The 20,525-nt window shown below is 42.2% G+C and overlaps 2 protein-coding genes across 5 annotated transcripts in view; both read left to right on the top strand.

Moving 5' to 3' along the window:
• The window catches only part of anks1b (ankyrin repeat and sterile alpha motif domain containing 1B), a 305,040-nt gene that overhangs the window by 244,673 nt on the left and 39,842 nt on the right, over positions 1-20,525 (top strand). For all 4 annotated transcript variants that reach the window (XM_054739750.2, XM_070548583.1, XM_070548587.1 and 1 more), the window contains 2 exons: positions 5,539-5,637; positions 6,537-6,689. In XM_054739750.2, the coding sequence (XP_054595725.2) occupies positions 5,539-5,637; positions 6,537-6,689 (252 nt within the window). The remainder of the gene's footprint in view (positions 1-5,538; positions 5,638-6,536; positions 6,690-20,525) is intronic.
• Positions 1,193-3,059, top strand: LOC139072249 (uncharacterized). Its single transcript, XM_070555837.1, has 8 exons — positions 1,193-1,274; positions 1,434-1,502; positions 1,618-1,671; positions 1,842-2,089; positions 2,197-2,361; positions 2,451-2,516; positions 2,643-2,737; positions 2,971-3,059. The coding sequence occupies exons 1-7, from the start codon at positions 1,193-1,195 to the stop codon at positions 2,709-2,711; spliced, it is 753 nt and encodes a 250-aa protein (XP_070411938.1). The 3' UTR covers positions 2,712-2,737; positions 2,971-3,059.

Genomic DNA, 20,525 nt, shown 5'->3' on the forward strand with positions numbered 1-20,525 from the left:
GTTTCTGATTCCTCCACCTCACTCATGGCTCTATTAAATACCCGCTCCAATTAGGGGTAGGCAATATAAACGATATAAGGTAGAAACGATATAAAATTGGGTAATGATAGTTTTTGGCTATATCGCAATACCGCAATAACACATGACGTCACTCAGATGTGCACCCTGCTGACATTGGGACAACACAATGGCAGTGACTGCAAGCATGGAGTGGGCGGAGGAGGAGGCCTATATGCCTCAAGTGGCATTTATTTGTCACATGAGGACATTTAAAAGCATGTCATTTTGACATAAATAAACAGAGGAAAAAATATATCGTTACCGCACATGCTTCAGATTTTATCGCAATATAGATTTGAGGCTATATCGTCCAGGCCTAGCTCCAATAACATTAAGTCCTTCCTGTTTAATGATCTAATTCTCTCTAAAAACCTGGATTTTCTGTTTTTGACTGAAGTTTGGCAGCAAACACCTCATTATTCTGGTGTGATTGAACTCTGCCCGAGTGTATGCTTTCATAGCCTGCCTCAGGGTTTTAGTCGAAGTGGAGGCCTAGCTGTTGTTCTCCACGTGGCTCTTGAACTGCAGCAGAGTTGAGCATAAGGACCCATTCTACTGTGCTGTGGTCTATCATCCACCTGGTCCAAACCATTTCTTTAAGGAATTTAGTACCTTTTAATCCTTTACTGACTTTTTCTATGATTGGTTAAATTTTTTTTCACTTACTAGTGAAATTACTTTGAATAGATTCAACAGTTACTTTTTTATATTTGCATAGATGACCCACCTGAAGAAATGGAGGAGGATGAATGCCAAGTTGCAAGAAATTTTAGTATCTACCAGTGACTCAGAGGAGGATCAGCGTTTTAATCCTGAAGTTGGCCTGTGTACGACAAACAGCAGCAATCAAAGAGAAGATTTTGGTGATGCAGAGTGTTCCACAGCCACTGAGACTGAAGACATGTGTGACCTGGAAGGCCACAGCAGCAGCGAAAGTTGTTTAACAGAAACAGACATCTTACCAGTAGAATCCTGTGATTTAAGAAATGATTTGGCCAAGCGGGCTGTTCGCAATAAGGCAACACGAGCATCTGTTGATGAGCTCCTCGTTGTCTTACGAAAACGTGGACATTCCCTGCCTATAGATGCAAGAACACTATTTGCATAATATGATTTCACAACCACGGCTGAAATGAGCGGCTCAGACGAGGAGCCATTCACAATACCCGCGAAGAGGGTGCCAAAGGAGAAGGTCTATCCAGACTATCAAATGGGTATGCATAATACTATAAAGTCCCATTCCAGGAATTGTTCGTATTTACCTGTGTCCCCATTCATTATGTATTTGTCGATATTGGAATATGCATGTCGTTATCTATTCTTCTAACAAAACAAACACCATCATCATTTCTGTGTTTTGTGATATATTGCAGATGACATTCCTGACAATGCTGCAGATAGAATTGAAGCTGTTCCTGAACTACAGACTTATACAAATGGAGGTATGTAATAGGTATTTCACAAAATTTGAGTGAATAGTTGAAGTGGACACCCTGAAATTGCCTATCGCTTTTGTTATTGTGGTATTTATAATCAATCATGCCTATTCCATCACAGATGATTTCCCTCCTCTTTCCTGTGTACCCAACAAGTTAAATATTGTACAATCTGGTAAGTGATCATGTTAAACATTTTATTTTTGTGTTACTGTTCTGCATATTTAAATACGGTTCATGAAAGTTTGGCGGAGCTTTGCTTACTTTGCCTTTCCTGTAGGCAAAATTGGATTAGATGAAAGGTACGAACGAAGCCAAAGAAAGTCCCTCTCTGGCAGCCAACAGAAAACTCCCAGCCGCTCCTGCTCTCAAAGCCGACGACCATTAAGCCCCAGCCGCTCTCGCTCTCGAAGCCGACGACCAAGCCCCAGCTACTCCCGAAGCCGACAACAACCAACTCCCAAGCCTCTCCCGCCATCGAAGCAGACATCCAAGCCCCAACCACTTCCTCTCTCACAGCCAACAACCAAGCCCCAGCCACTCCAGCTCTCGCGGTTCCTCTAACTCTTCCAACGTCTCTTTGTCAGAAGAAAGTAAGTTTAATGTTACAAGTCTTCATTTTAATGATTCTAATGAGGGACGGTCATTCCAAGCTACAATACTATTAGATAACAGGTGTGCTCCTTCCCCTGTTACCTAGAATTCCAGAAGAAAGTACTTCAGCTGCTCATTGAAATACGTGATTCTGGAAGAACGAATCTCGGAACGACACATGGCACAACAGTGCAATTCAAGCCCGCAGACACCCAGATGGATTTCGGGGAACTGGAGTAGTCTCAAAAACGAGCAAGAAAGGGCAGCCTTTGTAAGCTTCAACTGATTCGTGTTTTTGCATGCTGCCCTAAGTGTTTATGATGTTTTTTTCAAGTACTGTCTTTTTTTTTCCTCTTTCAGCTTTCCCATTTCAAAAGACTGGGGGGCATTGATGCCGTGGACATGGTAAAAAAAATCCATGACAGCGTATGTATCTAAATTCATGTGCTTTACATGAAGTACATTTTCGTAATTGCTAAATATTTGTAGCCCTTGCAGAGCTATCAGGTAATCGTCTAACTAAAATGTTACACTGTCCATTTTTGTTTACAGGACACTGACAAATTCAATGATGGCACAAATGAGCCTGAAGGGGAGGACTGGGAAAATAGCCTTTTCTGAGTCTTTGCTCTTCCAAATCATCTGTGGTAAGCGTATAACCGTTACTGAAAACAGAAGCAGAAGTATAACATTTTGTGATAATTCAAGAAATACTACACATTACGTTTCCTCAAGGATTTGGTTCTGATCAGTGATTGGTTACCCTCTTTGCGTGCCCCATCTATTTTGGTGTGGAGTGAATATCAGTTGCTGTTGGAAGGAATTTTCTCATGCTGATGAACAGCAGACATGATGATGGTCTCTGTTGTTTCCTCTTTAGATGCTGTTGTCACCACACACCAGACGACCCAGACACAAGCAACGGAGATTGTGTCTAAATATTTGAAATATGCACCAGAGAGAGTGGGTGGTGGTGGCTGAAAAAATCAAAAAAAACCTTCCTCCCTTGAGTGACTAGTTCTGTTTTTATTTTTAAAAACATTTTTTTCACCTTTATTTTTTTATTGCTATTTCAATTGAATTGTTATTCCTTGTTGTTATAAATAAAGTTTGTTTTCTTTTAATTGACTATTTCTTTATTCGCCTGATAAATTAAATGGTAAACGGCCTGTATTTGATATAGCGCCTTCTAGAGTCCTGGAACCCCCCAACGCGCTTTACAACACAATCAGCCATTCACACACACATTCACACACTGGTGGGGATGAACTACAATGTAGCCACAGCTGCCCTGGGGCGCACTGACAGAGGCGAGCCTGCCGAGCACGGGCGCCACCGGTCCCTCCGACGACCACCAGCAGGCAACGTGGGTTAAGTGTCTTGCCCAAGGACACAACAACAGCGACAGACTGATGGCATTTATTCTGTGTCAATCAATATTGCACACAGCTATGATGGATACAATAAATCTTGTAAAAATGTAGAAGCTAGTTGGCTATGGTGGTGAATGTTGAAATTGTTTTGGAAAATCAACATTAATTGAACATTGAAAAGGCGTTGTAATATCAACGTTGAATCAATGCTGGATTTGGTTTTGATTTTGAAAGGTGAATCAACATTGATATCCCGTCGTTCCAACGTCGGAATATCAACGTTGATTCACCTTTCAAAATCAAAACCAAATCCAGCGGTGATTCAACCATGGTCCATGACGTTGATTCAACCTTGAATCACTGTGCCCGCTGGGTTAATACGGCTGCCACACACACATGGGCAGAGATCTGATTAGGAGTACCTGGGTGCAGTTTGACACTGTAACAGCATATGCAGCTCCAGTCTGCGATCACACGATACAAAACAAATTAAGACGGAGCAACGAGCATTAGCTAATGCCGCACAAGCAACACAGGAGGGAGAGTACTTATAATCGCAGCTTGTAGTTGGAGTCTCAACACACACTAGCACCTGATTGCCACACAAGAGCTGTCCTGCTGGAGGAGCAGGCAGCTGCCTTTTACTGGATGGCTCGCCCCGCCCTGCTATCCGTCCAATGTGAGCCGCCTGCCTCTTTACGGAGAAGGGACCAGACCGGATCTATCTGTCCCATCACATTCATAACTAACTTTTACGTATTTAACATATCAACAAATGACATCAAAGGATGCAAGCTCCAAATACAGAGCCCATTCAGTGTAATTTTGGTAAATGGCCTTTATTTGATAAAGCGCCTTCTAGAGTCCTGGAACCCCTCAAGGTGCTTTACAACACAATCAGTCATTCACCCATTCACACACTGGTGGGGATGAGCTACGATGTAGCCACAGCTGCCCTGGAGTGCACTGACGGAGGCAAGGCTGCCGAGCACTGGCGCCGCCGGTCCCTCCGACCACCACCAGCAGGCAACGTGGGTTAAGTGTCTTGCCCAAGGACACAGCGACAGCGACAGACTGAGCGGGGCTCGAACCTGCAACCTTCCGATTACGGGGTGAGCACTTAGCTCCTGTGCCACCCCCCCCCCCCCACCCCCCTCCCCAAAAATAAAAATTAACAAATTTTATTCTGTTGCAAATGAATACAAGTCCTTAGATGGCTACAGCTTGTTTGGGTCTGGATGTGTGGGGCAGATAGTTGACTTTTTATTCTGGGTCCTGCAATGTGGACGGTTCAACTCTCGTCATGGCTGTTAAAATACACCAAAGGCGATGGTTATCAGCTGGGAACCTGTAAAATTCGTCTCTTTGTGCCGCTGCGTGTTAATCTTGCTGATGCATTTTATTTTGCTGCTTTTTAACTCAGTTTATTGATAACTGACAACAACAGTGGTCAGTGGGGGTGTGCCATCTACTTGCCCCTCTGCCAGAAGCTGGGGGGGCGGGAACTTGGGCATGTGACAACACGTGTCAGTGGGTCTATAGACAAGTTCTGTATAGACACAACTGATGTCTGTATTTTCAGCATTTTTATAGCTGATAGAGAAGCCATAGAGGATATCAGAAGGTAGCACAGTTAAGACTTTATTTTAATAGCTTTTTCATGAGTGTGTTATCTTGTCCTGGCTGTATTTTACATTCAACACAATGTTTACCTATATTAAAAAATGTTTCTAGTCATCAAACAAGTCTCCATTTAGGTTATTTAAAAGCATTAACGGCAGTTATTGACTCTCTGTGGTGATGGAGGGGTGTCCCTCCTAACAAAAGAAAACTCATTAAAGCTTCTGCTTCTCATCCTGCTGAAGTTGTTGGTTCACCTCAAAGCTAACTGCTGCCGCCGTCCGCCTGTAAAATATAGAAATGACATTAGGAGCTTCACTGCATTCATGAATGAAGATGCTGTTGACGCACAGATGTGACTGTTTGTGAACGAAGGCGTTGTTTTACAAAAAGCAGAATGTCTTTGTGAAGTGACTGTAGGTTCATTCATTCACCGTGCCTGTTGTTGGTTACAGGGCAGTAACGTGGTGGAGGACCAGGATCTGCTGGAAATCGGAATCCTAAACTCGGCTCACAGACAACGTCTGCTGCAAGCCATCCGGCTGCTGCCCAGGGTCAGTGCCACACACCTCAGTCACCAGGCATTTGTACTATAGCTGTAAAATCAGCAGATCTTCTGATTCATCATTATTTCTGTGATATAAGTCGCTGTGGGTGGAAGCATTTCCCTGCATTCTTGAATTATTGAGCCACATGCCAAGAGGATTTAATAATCTACATGCTGCAGCTGCTTGGGACAGAAAAATTATAAAAATTGGAGAAGCTGAAAAATCTCCACTTTCCATCAACAGTTAAAGTTACGCAAATAAAACTTGTCAGAATACCCTGAACTCTGATTTAGAGCTCTGAATGAGGAAATAAAAAGTTAAACGTGTATTTATGCAAACAGCAAAGGGATGAGTAATTTCAGAGAAGACAGAAAATCTCCTTAAAAGTTTTCAAAACAGCATCAAAGCTGAAACCTTTGAACTTCAGTTTCTCTCTCTTTCACACACACACACACACACACACACACACACACACACACACACACACACACACACACACACACACACACACACACACACACACCTACTCAGGCATGTAGTCCAACACATCCCAGGTGTGAGTGAAGGTTGTGGGGATCTTGTTTGAAGCAGCTGCTTTGGGTGTCAAAATAGAGTGAATACATTATTAATTGCCTGCCGTACATCATGTACTTGAGTCTGAGTGGTAACCCCACCCCCTGCTGCTGCTGTCTTAGTCAGACCTGTACAGAAAGTGCAGCTTGTTTACTTTACAAACATCAGAGAGAGAGAGAGAGAGACTTTCTGAGTCTGAGATTTGTCTTTCACCAAATGATAATAATTGGATGTAGTTTTTATTATTTCAAAATAAGATGCCTCCAGTTGCTGTGCTCTCTTTTGAATTGTTTTTTAAGCAATAATTCCATTGTGTGTTTTCTTCCTGAAAGGTCCGTCCTGTGGGCTACGATGGCAACAACCCCACGTCGGTGGCAGAGTGGCTGGAGTCTTTGGAGCTCGGCGACTATACAAAGTCTTTCCTCATCAATGGTTACACCTCCATGGAGCTGGTTAAGAAGATCTGGGAGATTGAGCTGATCAACGTGAGTCTCTGAGTATCATCCGTTATCCACGGCTGGAATTACACCAAACCGTTCATTACTGGAAATGGTTCCAAGCAACAATAAAACATTTGTAAGAAAACACTGCTGTCCCAGCTTTTCCAGGAATCTATTTATCCTTTTAAATAGAAGGAATATAGAATTTCAGTCATTATATTAATAAAACAAATCAAAAATGAATGGATGCATTCTGAGATGGATGGATTTATGCTATCTTAGTCAGTTTCCTCTTAAAGCTGGAACCATTTTAAAATAGTCATCACAAACAGATGTGGACAAAATAGTTGGTACCCTTCGGTCAATGAAAGAAAACCCACAATGGTCTCAGAAATAACTTGAATCTGACAAAAGTAATAATAAATAAGTCAGACATTGCTTTTCAACCATGCTTTAACAAAATTATATAAAAAAACTAAACTAATGGAACAGGCCTGGACAAAAATGATGGTACCCCTAACTTCATATTTTGTTGCACAACCTTTTGAGGCCATCACTGCAATCAAACGATTCCTGTAACTGTCAATGAGTCTTCTGCACCTCTCAGCGGGTATTTTGGCCCACTCCTCATGAGCAAACTGCTCCAGTTGTCTCAGGTTTGAAGGGCACCTTTTCCAGGCAGCATGTTTCAGCTAAATGGGACTGAGGTCAGGGCTCGTAGAAGGCCACTTTAGAATAGTCCGATGTTTTCCTCTTAGCCATTCTGGGTGTTTTTAGCTGTGTGTTTGGCGTCATTGTCCTGTAGCGGGACTCATGACCTGTGACTGAGACCAAGCTTTCTGACTCTGGCCAGCACATTTCTGTCTAGAGTCCCTTGACAGTACCTTCATTGCACCCTGCACAGATTCAAGACCCCCTGCATCAGATGCAGCAAAGCAGCCCCAGAACATAACAGGGCCTCCTCCGTGTTTCACAGTAGGGACAGTGTTCTTTTCTTGATATGCTTCATTTTTCTGTCTGTGAACATAGAGCTGATGTCCCTTGGCAAAAAGTTCCATTTTTGTCTCATCTGTCCAAAGGACCTTCTCCCAGAAGCTTTGTGGCTTGTCAGCATGTAGTTTGGCTTATTCCCGTCTGGATTTTTTATGATTTGTTCTCAACAATGTTGTCCTTCTTGGTCGTCTCCCATGTAGTCCACTTTGGCTCAAACAATGATGGATGGTGTGATCTGACACTGATGTTCCTTGAGCTTGAAGTTCACCTTGCATCTCTTCAGAAGTTTTTCTCAGGTCTTTTGTTACCATTCAGATTATCTGTCTCTTTGATTCATCATAAATTTTCCTCCTGCAGCCACGTCCAGGGAGGTTGGCTATAGTTCCATGGATCTTAAATTCCTGAATAATAAGTGCAGCTAGTCAGATGAACTTCTACCTGCTTGGAGATGGTCCTATAGGAAGCCTAAGTCACTTCTGCATCATGGTTCCTCGGAACAATGAAAAAAATGAATGCAAGTCAACAGGGCTAAAACGCTATTGTCTAATCTGCTTTGCCTAATGCCCTGGATCGCACATATGTTGTACTGCAATTTAAATGAAAAGTAACGATGGGTGTTTCAACCACGCCATTCATGTACTTTGAGATTTATTAGCTTGTAAAAGTTCATAATTAGCATGACTACAAACTAAAAATTGGCACATTGCATATATGACGTCACCACATAATCTCCTCTCCCCTAGCGTAGCTGCTACTTACCACATGGCCAGATTTATGGTGGTTCTTTCCTCCTGTGGGAAGTTTGCTGAACTTACAGCCATTTTCTCTCAGTTTTCTCCATGTCTGGTTTGATGATGTCACTTTCGTGAAACGCATTTGTAGTCCTGGACTTATTTTCACACAAAACCTAAAATAACCCCCACCCCGTTCGAAAATACCTTGGTATCAAAATGTGTCTTTAAAATTCACAGACATCATATGTGAAGTCCATGGCACAAAACAAGCAGAATTCTACCTGGAGCCCTATATATAGGCCCACTGGACACACCTTGAATTAACATCTTCCTTTGGCCACACTATTTTCGGATCACAGAAAGTAATTGAGAAACTCTGGACTAAATTAACTCCTTCCTGAGCCGCAGAGGTGCTCTTTCTCTCCTCCAACCCAAACCCAGTTGCTCTCTGATTGGATAGTAAAATTTACGATTGACAAGAAATTGGCCAATCAGGTGAGAGGCAGTAATAATCTGCGAAACTTCATGCTTGCAAGTTTTAAAGTCACATGCAGGTATCTATGTTTATGTTTATGTATTTAGCAGACGCTTTTGTCCAAAGCGACTTACAAGTGATAATCGGCATGTTGCCCTTGAGGCTAACAACAACAATAACAACAACAACATTGACATCAATCATGGAGAGGAGGGAACAAGGAGTGGACGGAGAGGGGGGACGGATGCAGGGAAGGTGCTAGTTAAGATGCTCTCTGAAGAGCAGGGTCTTCAGGAGTTTCTTGAAAATTGAAAAGGAAGCCACTGTTCTGGTAGTGCTTGGAAGGTCATTCCACATTTGTGGAACGATGCATGAGAAGAGTCTGGATTGTCCTGAGCGTGGTGTAGGCACTGCTAGCCGACGATCCTGTGATGACCGGAGCGGCCGGGCCGAGACGTAAGCCTTTACAAGAGGATTCAGGTAGATGGGAGCCGTACCATCTCGGACTTTGTATGCTAGTATTAGCAATTTGAATTAGATGCATGCTGCTAGCGGTAGCCAGTGGAGCTCAATGAACAGAGGGGTGACGTGAGCTCTTTTTGGCTGATTGAAGACCAGATGTGCCGCTGCGTTCTGGACCATTTGAAGAGGTCTGACAGTACAGGCTGGAAGACCAGTTAGAAGGGAATTGCTGTAATCGAGGCGGGAGATGACAGTAGACTGCACCAGGAGCTGGGTGGCACGTTGTATGTTTGTATCTCATGTCAGTTTTTGCTTTTCTGTAAAAGAAAAAAAGGCCTAACTTTGTAACTTGTTATTCCACAAACACAAATTTTTTTACACATAAATTTGTATCCGTGGAGGCACAAAGCTGTAATTTCTAAGCATATTTTTCCATGGTGACAAAATGCAATGCACAACAACGCAGTCTGACTCTTGAATTTGTGCCCATACGTGTGCCTCCTCAGTTTAGGTTCAAAGAGTCCGAAATTTGAGGCCACTTTGAGATGGGATGGCAACCATCTTGCTAACCTACTGAGATGTAATTAAGACACACTGGGACTAAGAAAATTAGCATTACTGTTGCAGTCGCGTCTTAAGCTTCCCATGTATTTATTATGTGAAGTGCCTTGAGACGACTCTTGTCGTGATTTGGCGCTATATAAATAAACTTGAATTGAATTGAAAGTGTAAGAGATCTGTCTCTAAATTATCTTAAATACAAATTCTTGGTGATTTTAACTGTAAGTGTGCAGATCTCAGCTGTTTCTCAGTGGTTTCAAGTGTTAAACTCTTTTCCTAGCAGGCAGCAGGAGTTTTGTTACAGCAGGGTTTTATATAACTGATTTTTTTGTTCTCATCTTTCACCTGGATGACAGACTGAATTTGTTTCTTCGTCTCTATAAACCACAGAGGAGACCCTCGCGTGTCTCTTTCTGCCTTAGTGGAGTTCTTCCGTTTCCCGGGTAAAATGCAGCTGAAGCTGATGTCAGACTTGACTCCACGCCGTGCAGGATGCCCGTCGGGCATTTCGCTTCATTACTGTGAAATGCATCCTGGGAAGGCAAAGGGAGGATGTGCAGATTAGCCTTTATATCATAACCTCACTCTACTTCTCTTTTCCTCTGATATAAGCTAACATGATGACTCTCTCACAGTTCAGTGGTTGGTGTTTGTAAAAGTAGAGTGTTCACAACTGCTCAATGTAAAAATCTATCATTTTGGAAACTAGTAATATAATAATAAGTTTAGATTTTATGTTGTAACAAGTAATCTGGATCTATTTTCTATTTATACGACATAAAATGTTGACTAGAGATGTAGTGCAGATTGATCTGATCTGAGTGAGGCGCTCCTTTGATGCTGCGAGTTTAACAGAATGACGGCGGATTGCAGAGGGAGCGCTGATTTCAGGGAGAGACGGAGCTGGAAGGGTGTTCTTCTTTTCCAGCAGAGGGCAAAATGATGAGTGATCAGCTGGAGGAGGTAGAGATGGAGTTATATAAGCATGTGGGAGGCAAGATGTTTCATCTCGCTGGGGAAACCACCCACTCGCTGAACTGCTGCTCACTGTGCGTGTGTGTGTGTGTGTGTGTGTGCGCGTGTGTGTGTTTCTCTGAATGCATATGTGAGATAGAAAAGTGTTGATACATGTATTATTCCTGTGTTCATTTATTAATTCTTTCATTTTTAATCACAACATAAACCAACCATCAGGCTCTTCTGCTTGGACAGGACAACAACAAAAGCTGTTGTCTACAACATGCACGTACAAATATAAATATTTATTTAAAAACTGACTGTCTTTTGTTGGAAATGATTCATAAAAGCTTCTGCAATTAAAACTAAAGCCACTAGAGGCTGCACAAGCATTATGGATAAACAAATCTGGTATTGCTTTTTTATATATTAAAATCCTGCAGCTTGAATTTGTTTATTTATTTATTATGATATCCATTGTAACCATTTTCATCATATTTTCACCTAATTGTAATTGATTGTCTTTTTTACTTATTTATTTTAAATCCAAAAATATTGAACACAGAAAAATAAAAAAGCACAAATATTTGAATCAAAATGGAACTCTGTAGAAAGATAAATAGATTACTGAGGGTCCTGAATATAAACTGTACATACAACTAGTCATGTTACTGAAATTAGACCTTCTTATAATGTTTTCACACATTTAATCCGTGTTGGTGGCCTGAGGATCAGGTCTCTGCTGTTTGCTGATGATGTGGTCCTGTTGGCTTCATCAGAACGTGATCTTCAGCTTTTGCTGCCGAGTGTGAATCAGCTCCTCTAAATCTGAGACCATGTTCTTGATTTGGAAAAGGGTAGAATGCCTTCTCCGGGTCAGGGATGAGGTCCTGCCCCAAGCGGAGGAGTTTAAGTATCTCGGGGTCTTGTTCACGAGTGAGGGAAAACTGGAGCGTGAGATCGATAGGTGGATTGGTGCTTCATCTGCAGTGATGCGGGCGTTGTACCGGTCTGTCGTGGTGAAGAGAGAGCTGAGCCAGAAGGTGAAGCTCTTGATTTACCGGTCGATCTACGTTCCTACCCTCACCTATGGTCATGAGCTTTGGGTAGTGACTGAAAGAACGAAGATGGCGGATACAAGCGGCCGAAATGAGTTTTCTCAGCAGAGTGGCTGGGCTCTCCCTTAGATAGGGTGAGAAGCTCTGTCATCTGGGAGGGGCTCAGAGTAGACTCACTGCTCCTCCACATCGAGAGGAGCCAGTTGAGGTGGCTCGGGCATCTGGTCAGGATGCCTCCTGGACGCCTCCCTGGTGAGGTTTTCCGGTCACATCCAACCGGGAGGAGACCTAAAGGTAGACCCAGGACATGGTGGAGGGACTATGTCTCTCACCTGGCCAGGGAACGCCTTGGGATTTCCCTGGAGGAGCTGGCCCAAGTGGCTGGGGAGAGGGAAGTCTGGGCCTCTCGACTTAGACTCCTGCCCCCATGACCCGACTCCAGATAAGTGGATGAAAATGGATGGATGGATGAATCTTGTATGATTGTAAAAATGACTGTAGTCTGCTATAAATAATGGTATGGTATGTACATTAAAAGAGAAAACGCTCAGACCAAAAAGAGTGTTTTTTCCACTAAAAGAGACCTGTCGTCAGATTTAAAATTTGCAAACAGACTAAAAATGTTGCAGAGGAAATACTTTTTGATCTTCAGCCATGTCTGTGACTCCCAACGAGTCTGGTTATAAAGTTATAAACAAACTAAAACACAGTCCATCGCCATTCTAACATATACACGGTATAAATGTAAATATGAGTCAGAAATGATGTTTTTTTTTTACACAAATATTTCTACTTTCATGTGTTTGTAGTTTTAATGGGAGCTCATTTTGGATTTATTCATGCAGATCCAAATCCTCCCCAGACCATGAACTCATAATGGCAATGTTTTGTGTATTATTGATTTTGTGTGACCACAATGGTGTGTGTGTGTGTGTGTGTGTGTGTGTGTGTGTGTGTGTGTGTGTGTGTGTGTGTGTGTGTGTGCGTGCGTGCGTGCGTGCGTGCGCGCATGCACATTTTTTGTTGCTCCACTCCTGCAGCTCACTGTTGCAGTTACTGGGGTGATGGAGAGGTCACTGTTGCACCTGAACAGTGTGTGTGTGTTATTTATATCTAATTAACTTCATGTGCATGTGATTTATGTTGGAATGTTCTGCCATTAATGCAAAATCCAAACAGTTGTGAAATGCCATAATTTACTTTTTGTTGGCCTGCATATTTTAGTATTTAATAAATTGAATATAAATATATTTTGGAGATTATTAAGAAAAAGAGTTTTTTGCAGACTTCATTAGTGACATGATCGTTTTAGCAGTTTTTAAATACAAATTGCAGACATATGTTTAAGCTTTTTTTTAATTGCCATGGCAATCACAACTATAAACTGTATTTTAAATAAATATTTGTTTTGAAGCCTGATAGAACAGCAACATTTGCCACATTTTCTCAGAGGAACATTTACATTGTTGTCTCCTCTGATTGGCCCTAATGCTTTGTTGTAGGAAACTGATTTGCAGATATTTTGATCAAGTCAAACTTGTTTTCACCTTGTAGGCTCAATCAAAGTTGCACATCCAAGCAAAAATGGGCATTTTCATATTGTAAGATGCAATTTCAACATCATTTACATATAGATACACACACACACACACATATATATATATATATAGGTGTATATATATATATATATATATATATATATATATACACACACACACACACACACACACACACACACACACACACACACACACACACACACACACGCATACCGTAAATCCTCTAATACAGGCCTGTATTCAATTACCGGCCGGGTCTCATATTTTGGCCGGTGTCGGAGTCGGCGGAGGTGAATAATGGCCGGTCTCTTATTGTGGCCGGGTGGAATGTGGTAACAAGCAAGTACGGGGGGAGGTTGTGTCATCGTCTCACTTTTGATTTGCCAGTGATAGACCGCGAGGGTGACTTTAACCGTGCGGAGACGAAGAGGAGGCGAAAATTTGATATCAAGTTCAAAGAGAACGTGCGCTGCAGAACACTGGGGAGCAGTAGGGGTTGTATGAACTAGTCGACTTCACTATAGTGACTTTTTATGCCTGTCGTCGACTAGTCGCTGTCACATGATAATGACCGGCAAGATGCAGCCCTCGGAAAAGACAGCAGCCTGCTGTCAGCAGGTGACAAGCTCCTGCACTCGGGGGGGCAACGCACTGTGCCAGAGCGTCGGTACTGACACGCAATCGTTCATGTCGGTTCATTTCCTTTAATGTTTTCTGTCTTTTATTTGCGCCTGATGCGTTTCGCTGCTGTGGAGCGAGGCACATCAACTTGTCCTCCGAAGCACCGATCACTGATGCGGCCGCCAAGCAGGGAGCACTCCGCTGTTTTTGCGGTCGGTAGATCTGTGTCCTGAGCACGGCCACAGTAACATTGTCACATCAGGTGTCGCCACCTCAAAAACTAATTTAACACGCGATCGTTCATGTCGGTTCATTTCCTTTAATGTTTTCTGTCTTTTATTTGCGCCTGATGCGTTTCGCTGTTGAGCGGGGCGCATCACCTTGTCTTCCGGTGAAACAACGATCACTGATGCGGCCGCCAAGCAGCGAGCGCTCCGCTGTTTTTGCGGTCGGTAGATCTTTTAGAACTGCAGTTCAAAGGTAACTCATGAGGTGAATATTTATGAACCCAGGTAGCAGTTTTTCTTTAGGATTGAGAGGAGATGCAGGAAGATAATAAACAGGCAGGACAGAAAAATAGTCAAATAAAAACAAGTTAGTTTTTGTACCTGGTGGTTGCAACAAACAGACACCATTGAAGGTAATCAGAAGTGAGGAACAGAAGATGAAATAATTATTTTAATGTTTAGAGCAGCAGGAACTCTGAGAGGCTGCAGGCGCATCAGTGAGTTTGCAGCCGCTGCGCAGGGGGAAACTACCGTTGTTAAAAGAAATGTGTTTAACTTTGAAAATGTGGGCGCAATTTTAATTGTCAAAAACTCCAGCGAACCATTAGTTCATTTTGCTCAAATAGAAATAGAGGCCTGCCTCTAATTCTGGCCCTCCTTCCAATAAAGGCCTGGAGCTTGATGAGCTTGAGTCAAATACAGGCCCGGGTCTGCATTAGAGGATTTACGGTATACATATATACACATATATAGTACAGGCCAAAAAGTTTGGACACACCTTCTCAGTCAATGTGTTTTCTTTAATTTCATGACCGTTTATGTTGGTAGATCCTCACTAAAGGCCTCAAAACTATGCATGAACACATGTGGCGTTATGTAATAAACCAAAAAAGGTGAAATAACAGAAAACATGTTTTAAATTCTATTTCCTTCAAAAATAGCCACCCTTTGCTCTGATTACTGCTTTGCACGCTCTTGGTGTCATGGATTTTATCAATATGTTTATTAATAACCCATTTCCTATAGTGAAGAGAGAATAAGACAATGAGCAGACAAGTCAAACAGTTATAACTGTGGCATAGTGTACGAGGCAAAATGCCCCGAACATCCGGTCAAGGAGTTTATTTACACCAAGAGAGGGGTGTGTGTGTGTGTGTGTGTGTCTTGTGTGGGTGTGTCATGCAAAGAGGCATTAAGCAATACATTTACATTCAGTTGATTGAGTCAATGTTCAAGAATTAGTAAACATAAAGTTTCCATAACACTTGGTATTCTCTTGATGAGCGTCAAGATGTAGTCCTTCAAGACTGTTGGAAAACCGTTTCAGGTGACTACCTCTTGTCATGAAAATGAAGACAACACATTGAGTGAGGTGTCTCTAAACTTTTGGCCTGTACTGTATGTATGCATACACATACGTATATATATATATATATATATATATATATATATATATATATATTAGGCTAATGCACGTTAAACATCTTATAAAAATGCATGTTTCTGGGTTTAATGAGGGACTAAATATGCATAGAACATGAAAAGGAAACTCATTAAATCTGAATTGATTTCTTTGAATTATTAAACTGAAATGAATAATTTATAAGAAATCATAATTAAAGTTGAACACACTGCTTGGAAGTGAAAATTGTCCTTCCTCACATGCCACCAATCTCAGGCAGATTATTTGTTTTCATCCACAATAACTGAAATAACCAATTAGACGGTTATTTTTCTTCCTGCTCCAGCTGTGAGGAGGGTTTATTTATTTATAGTTTTTGAGAAGACTTGTTGTGCAGCTTGAGCAGACTTCACTGTTGAGGTTAGGCGGATAATTTTTTTCAGAATACCATTAAAATTTTGCAGTGTGTACTCGACATACTCAGCTTGTTTTTGTTTTCTGGGTCTTTTAGTTGCACACAAACGGGCCCTGTAACATGCATATATTTCCCTGCCGTGCAGCGAGGCGAGACGCCTCCTGCAAAAGCACACGGTGGTGCTGTTGCTCCAGATTTCACTCAGATTTTATCCTCGTGAAGAGAAAAGCAGAAAACTGCATCAGGGCTCCAAATTGCTCTCATGTAAAGGGAGTCCACAGAGAGCACCAAGTGAAGCAATTAGAAATGGATTTCATTTTGGAGAGACACATTCACCGTGGTGGAGTGCAGATAGTTTCTGGCCCTTAAGGTACAATTCCCTTAATGTTTTTCAGATGAGTGCATCCTGATATCAGAGGAGAGTGCTTTTGATTGTCTGTGTGTTGCTGAAAATAACCCTTAGGATTTTTCCCAAGGTGTGTGCGTGTGTGTGTGTGTGTGTGTGTGTGTGTGTGTGTGTGTGTGTGTGTGTGTGTGTGTTTGAACAATTACATGAGGCAGCTTAAAGCTTGTTCCAGTAAGTATTCTGTTTAATCTGTACAGAATATCTTCTATAATGGGATCATTATTAATGTTTACAAATGCATACTTCTCAGGTGATGAGCTAATCCAGTGGAGCACAGTAAAAACGTTGACTGCCTTTAGGTGGTTTATTACATCATCTTACGTTACTCATAAATGTCGGGGTTGTTTTTAAACACCCGCTGAAGCAGAGCTGTGTTTAGTTTTCACAGGTTGGATGATTAAAACCTGTTTATTGTGTCCAGTTAAAACGTTTGAGTAATGCCAGAGAAGACACTGTTTTGTTTTAAAGGGCACGTGCTGTGCAAAACTCATCTTTAGCATATTTTAGTGCTGCTCTACTGCCGCTGTAAACACTCCAAAAGAATAAAAATAAAAATAAACATCTATTCTGTCAGCATTTTGGTTTGAGGAACTATGTGCCTAAAATGAGCTGCTTCAAAAAGTTCCCATTTGTGACATCACAAATGGGGAAAGTTGAATAGAACCACCTCTCATGTGCAAGAGACAGCTGCTGCTGGAAACTGCTGAAATAGCTTCTTATGAGAGGGATTTAGTGCCAAGAACTTCATAAACATGCTTGGTATTGATCGTAGAACTATGATAAGTTAAGAAGAAATAAGGCCCCTTTAAAAGAAAATAGTTCTTCTTTGATCAAAAATATTTTTATAAGGTTTAATTTTATTATTGTGATAGTAAAAAGTAAAACCTATTTTAAATAGTAACGTTTAGATCCTGCATACAAGCCATTTAGGTAAATGACTTGTATTTGATATTGCACCTCTGGAGTCCTCAAACCCCCCAAGGTGCTTTACAACACAATGGATTATTCACCCATGCACACACACACATTCACACGCTGCCAATCAAAGACCTCACCGGTCCATCCGACCACCGCCAGCATGCAAGGTGGGTAAGTGCCTGGCCCAAGGATACAACAGCAGCATTCTCTGGCAGGAGATTGATCCTACAACCCTCCAATTACTGGACAACCTGCTCTACCTGTCCCGGCTCCCGACAGAGTATTCTTCTGTTGTGTCCTTGGGCAAGAATCTTAACCCACCTTGCCTGCTGGTGGTGGTCGGAGGGACCGGTGGCGCCTGTGCTCGGCAGCTGTTTCAGGTGACTACCCTGGGGCGCACTGACCTGGGGCGCACTCTGTCAGTGCGCCCCAGGACAGCTGTGGCTACATCGTAGCTCATCATCATCAGTGTGTGAATGTGTGTGTGTGTGTGAATGGATGAATGATACACTGTAGTAGGGCTGGGCGATCATATGATCGCACTTTGTGATCACGATCATTTTCAGTTCAATTACGGTGATCAGCTGGGAGTCTCGATCAGAAATAACAGATGTTTGCAGCCTCAGTAGGGGGCGCTAATTCTCTATGTGCGTTGGTTGTAGGGCTGCAACAAACGATTATTTGGATAATCGATGAATCGGATGGGGTCTCGACACGATTAATCGATTAATCGGATTACATGGGGAAATTTTTAAAAACTGCTAGGGAAACGTTATTTCTCTCCTTCCTTCACTTTATTTAACACAACATTATTAGAAAACAGTTCAATAGCAGAAAAACAACATGCCATCACCTAAATTGTCTTATAAGGTGTATAGACAGAGACCCTAAGCTACACCTATCTGTGACCTAAAATGCTTGGTCCAAGTTAAACAGCTTAAGGGTAATTCTCATCTGTTTTGTTTGATCTCATCTGTAGACATTTATTATAACTGGGGATGTCAAACAACTAATTTTTAAATGTAATTAAACATAGGCTGTGAATTAATCAAAATTGATCACTATTTCCAAAAATGACTGAAAAAATAAGTTGTCACACACTCCATGGAAACTTTCAGAGAATCCACAAATCTTGGCTTTCAAATGGTTTTGTTACTTTCTGCAAGTTTAGAAAAGAAGCAGATGAGACAGCATGTCTGATAATTTAGTTTTTCATCTGATAATATTAGACGATGTCAGTAATGCCTGAGGGGCTTTTATAAACACTGTATAACTAACACTACTGGAGAGGGTATGAATTACACAGAGGCTTCTGGGGAGCCCAGTTATGGGGGGGGCGGCATTTTGCCTTGGCCCCCAAAATGTCTTGAAACGGCCCTGGGTGTGTGACTGAGTTTTGAAGGTGACCTGAATAGTATCAAATTTATAAATATTACATGTGTGTAACTTATTGTTTTATAGGTAAAAACGTGTAGTGGAGATAAATCTATCTACATTTTACTTTTCAACACTTTGTTTTGTTTTGTTTTGTTGTTTTTATTGAACTATTTTCCTGTCCTGTCTGTCTCTCATCTTCCTGCATCTCCTCTTAATTCTCCAGAAAATCTGTTGCCTGGATTCTTACTTTTTCACCTCATCAGTTACTTCTGAGCAGATCAAAGGGATCTCCTGACCACAAAGCGCAGAGCGCGTTTTCGATGCTGCGTGAGGTGAAATCACCGCAGCACAGGTGATGAGCTCCGCAGTAGCAGAGCGCTGCAGGCACAAATAAGACAGAAAATAGAGAACATGTGCAGACATGAACGATCGTGTGCTAATTATAGTTTTTTGGTTGCGCCACTTTGAGAATGGACCGTGCGCCGGAAGCAGCAGCCTGGATCGCTGCGCAACAATGCGCTGTGCCGCTCTCTGCTCAAAAGAGTCCAAAAATGATATAATATAGAAAACTTTTTTCTGGTTCCCCTGGATGTGTAGGATATACAGCTCCCCCATAATTCGATCCCTGCTCCTGGATGAAAAGCCGGACATTTTCATCAATACAAGAACCCGCAGTCCGAACGCGCCGGACAGAGAGTGAAAAGTGGACATGTCCGGGGAAAACGGAACGTACGGTCACCATAGTCCTCATAAAGCTGGAAATTATAGATACAGTATTTTGCTCGTGCCCTGGGCCCTTTAGAGTTCGTGGGCCCTGGGCAATTGCCCAGTTAATCCAGCCTTGGGCGGAACCGGTTCGCAGCAGCGCGAGTCCCCCCGCTCATCTAATAAGCATCACGCTCACGACTTTAGACTCTTTTTTTACGAGCTTAGTGCATGTCTAGCCTGTGTAATAATCCGGGACTTGGATGAATCACTTTTGAAAAGTTTTTAATTTACCCGGACACAGAGTTCTCTCCTTCCTCGCTGATGATCCCGACATGCTTGCGTTTAAGACACTGCATCATCCCGTGCCATGCTAAGTCTGACCTAAACGTTGCAGGTAACGCAAGTCTTCGCCTGATTTAACTGAAAATGCTCCCAAACTTAAAAAGCTTTTACTTTTTTGACTCTCCCTGCTTCTGCCATGTTCCTCTTCCAAACAACTGCCGGCTCTCCCTAGCGCTGATCTGTCTGCGCGCAACGGCGGGCGGGAAGGGGGGGCGCTTTTGGAAGAGTTGTGCGACACAACGAATCGATGACGCAATTCGTTGCCAATGCTTTTAGTAATCGATTTTCATCGAATTTATCGATTCGTTGTTGCAGCCCTAGTTGGTTGCCCACCGCCATTTAACAAAAAGAAGAAGCATTTGCAATTACACTTTTCCTGCTCCACTACTTCGGTGAAGAGGTTTAATAAGCAGAATGGCCAAACGTGGAGCTGAAGACAGCGAAGTAGATCCCAGTCATGACTCGGAGTTGTCTTCTGGAGATGAAGACATTGTTCAGAAGAAAAGTTACTCAACGTCAGTTGTGTGGCGGTGGTTCGGGTATTTCAAAGATTCAAAGTCATTTATTGTCATATTCTACAACATGTGCAGGACATACAGAGAAATGAAATTCAGTTTCAGCACACACAATTCAAAGATCAGACATACGTGGGTAAGACACATAACA

The sequence above is a fragment of the Nothobranchius furzeri genome, chromosome 1, assembly GCF_043380555.1.
Source record: "Nothobranchius furzeri strain GRZ-AD chromosome 1, NfurGRZ-RIMD1, whole genome shotgun sequence".
Classification (NCBI taxonomy): domain Eukaryota; kingdom Metazoa; phylum Chordata; class Actinopteri; order Cyprinodontiformes; family Nothobranchiidae; genus Nothobranchius; species Nothobranchius furzeri.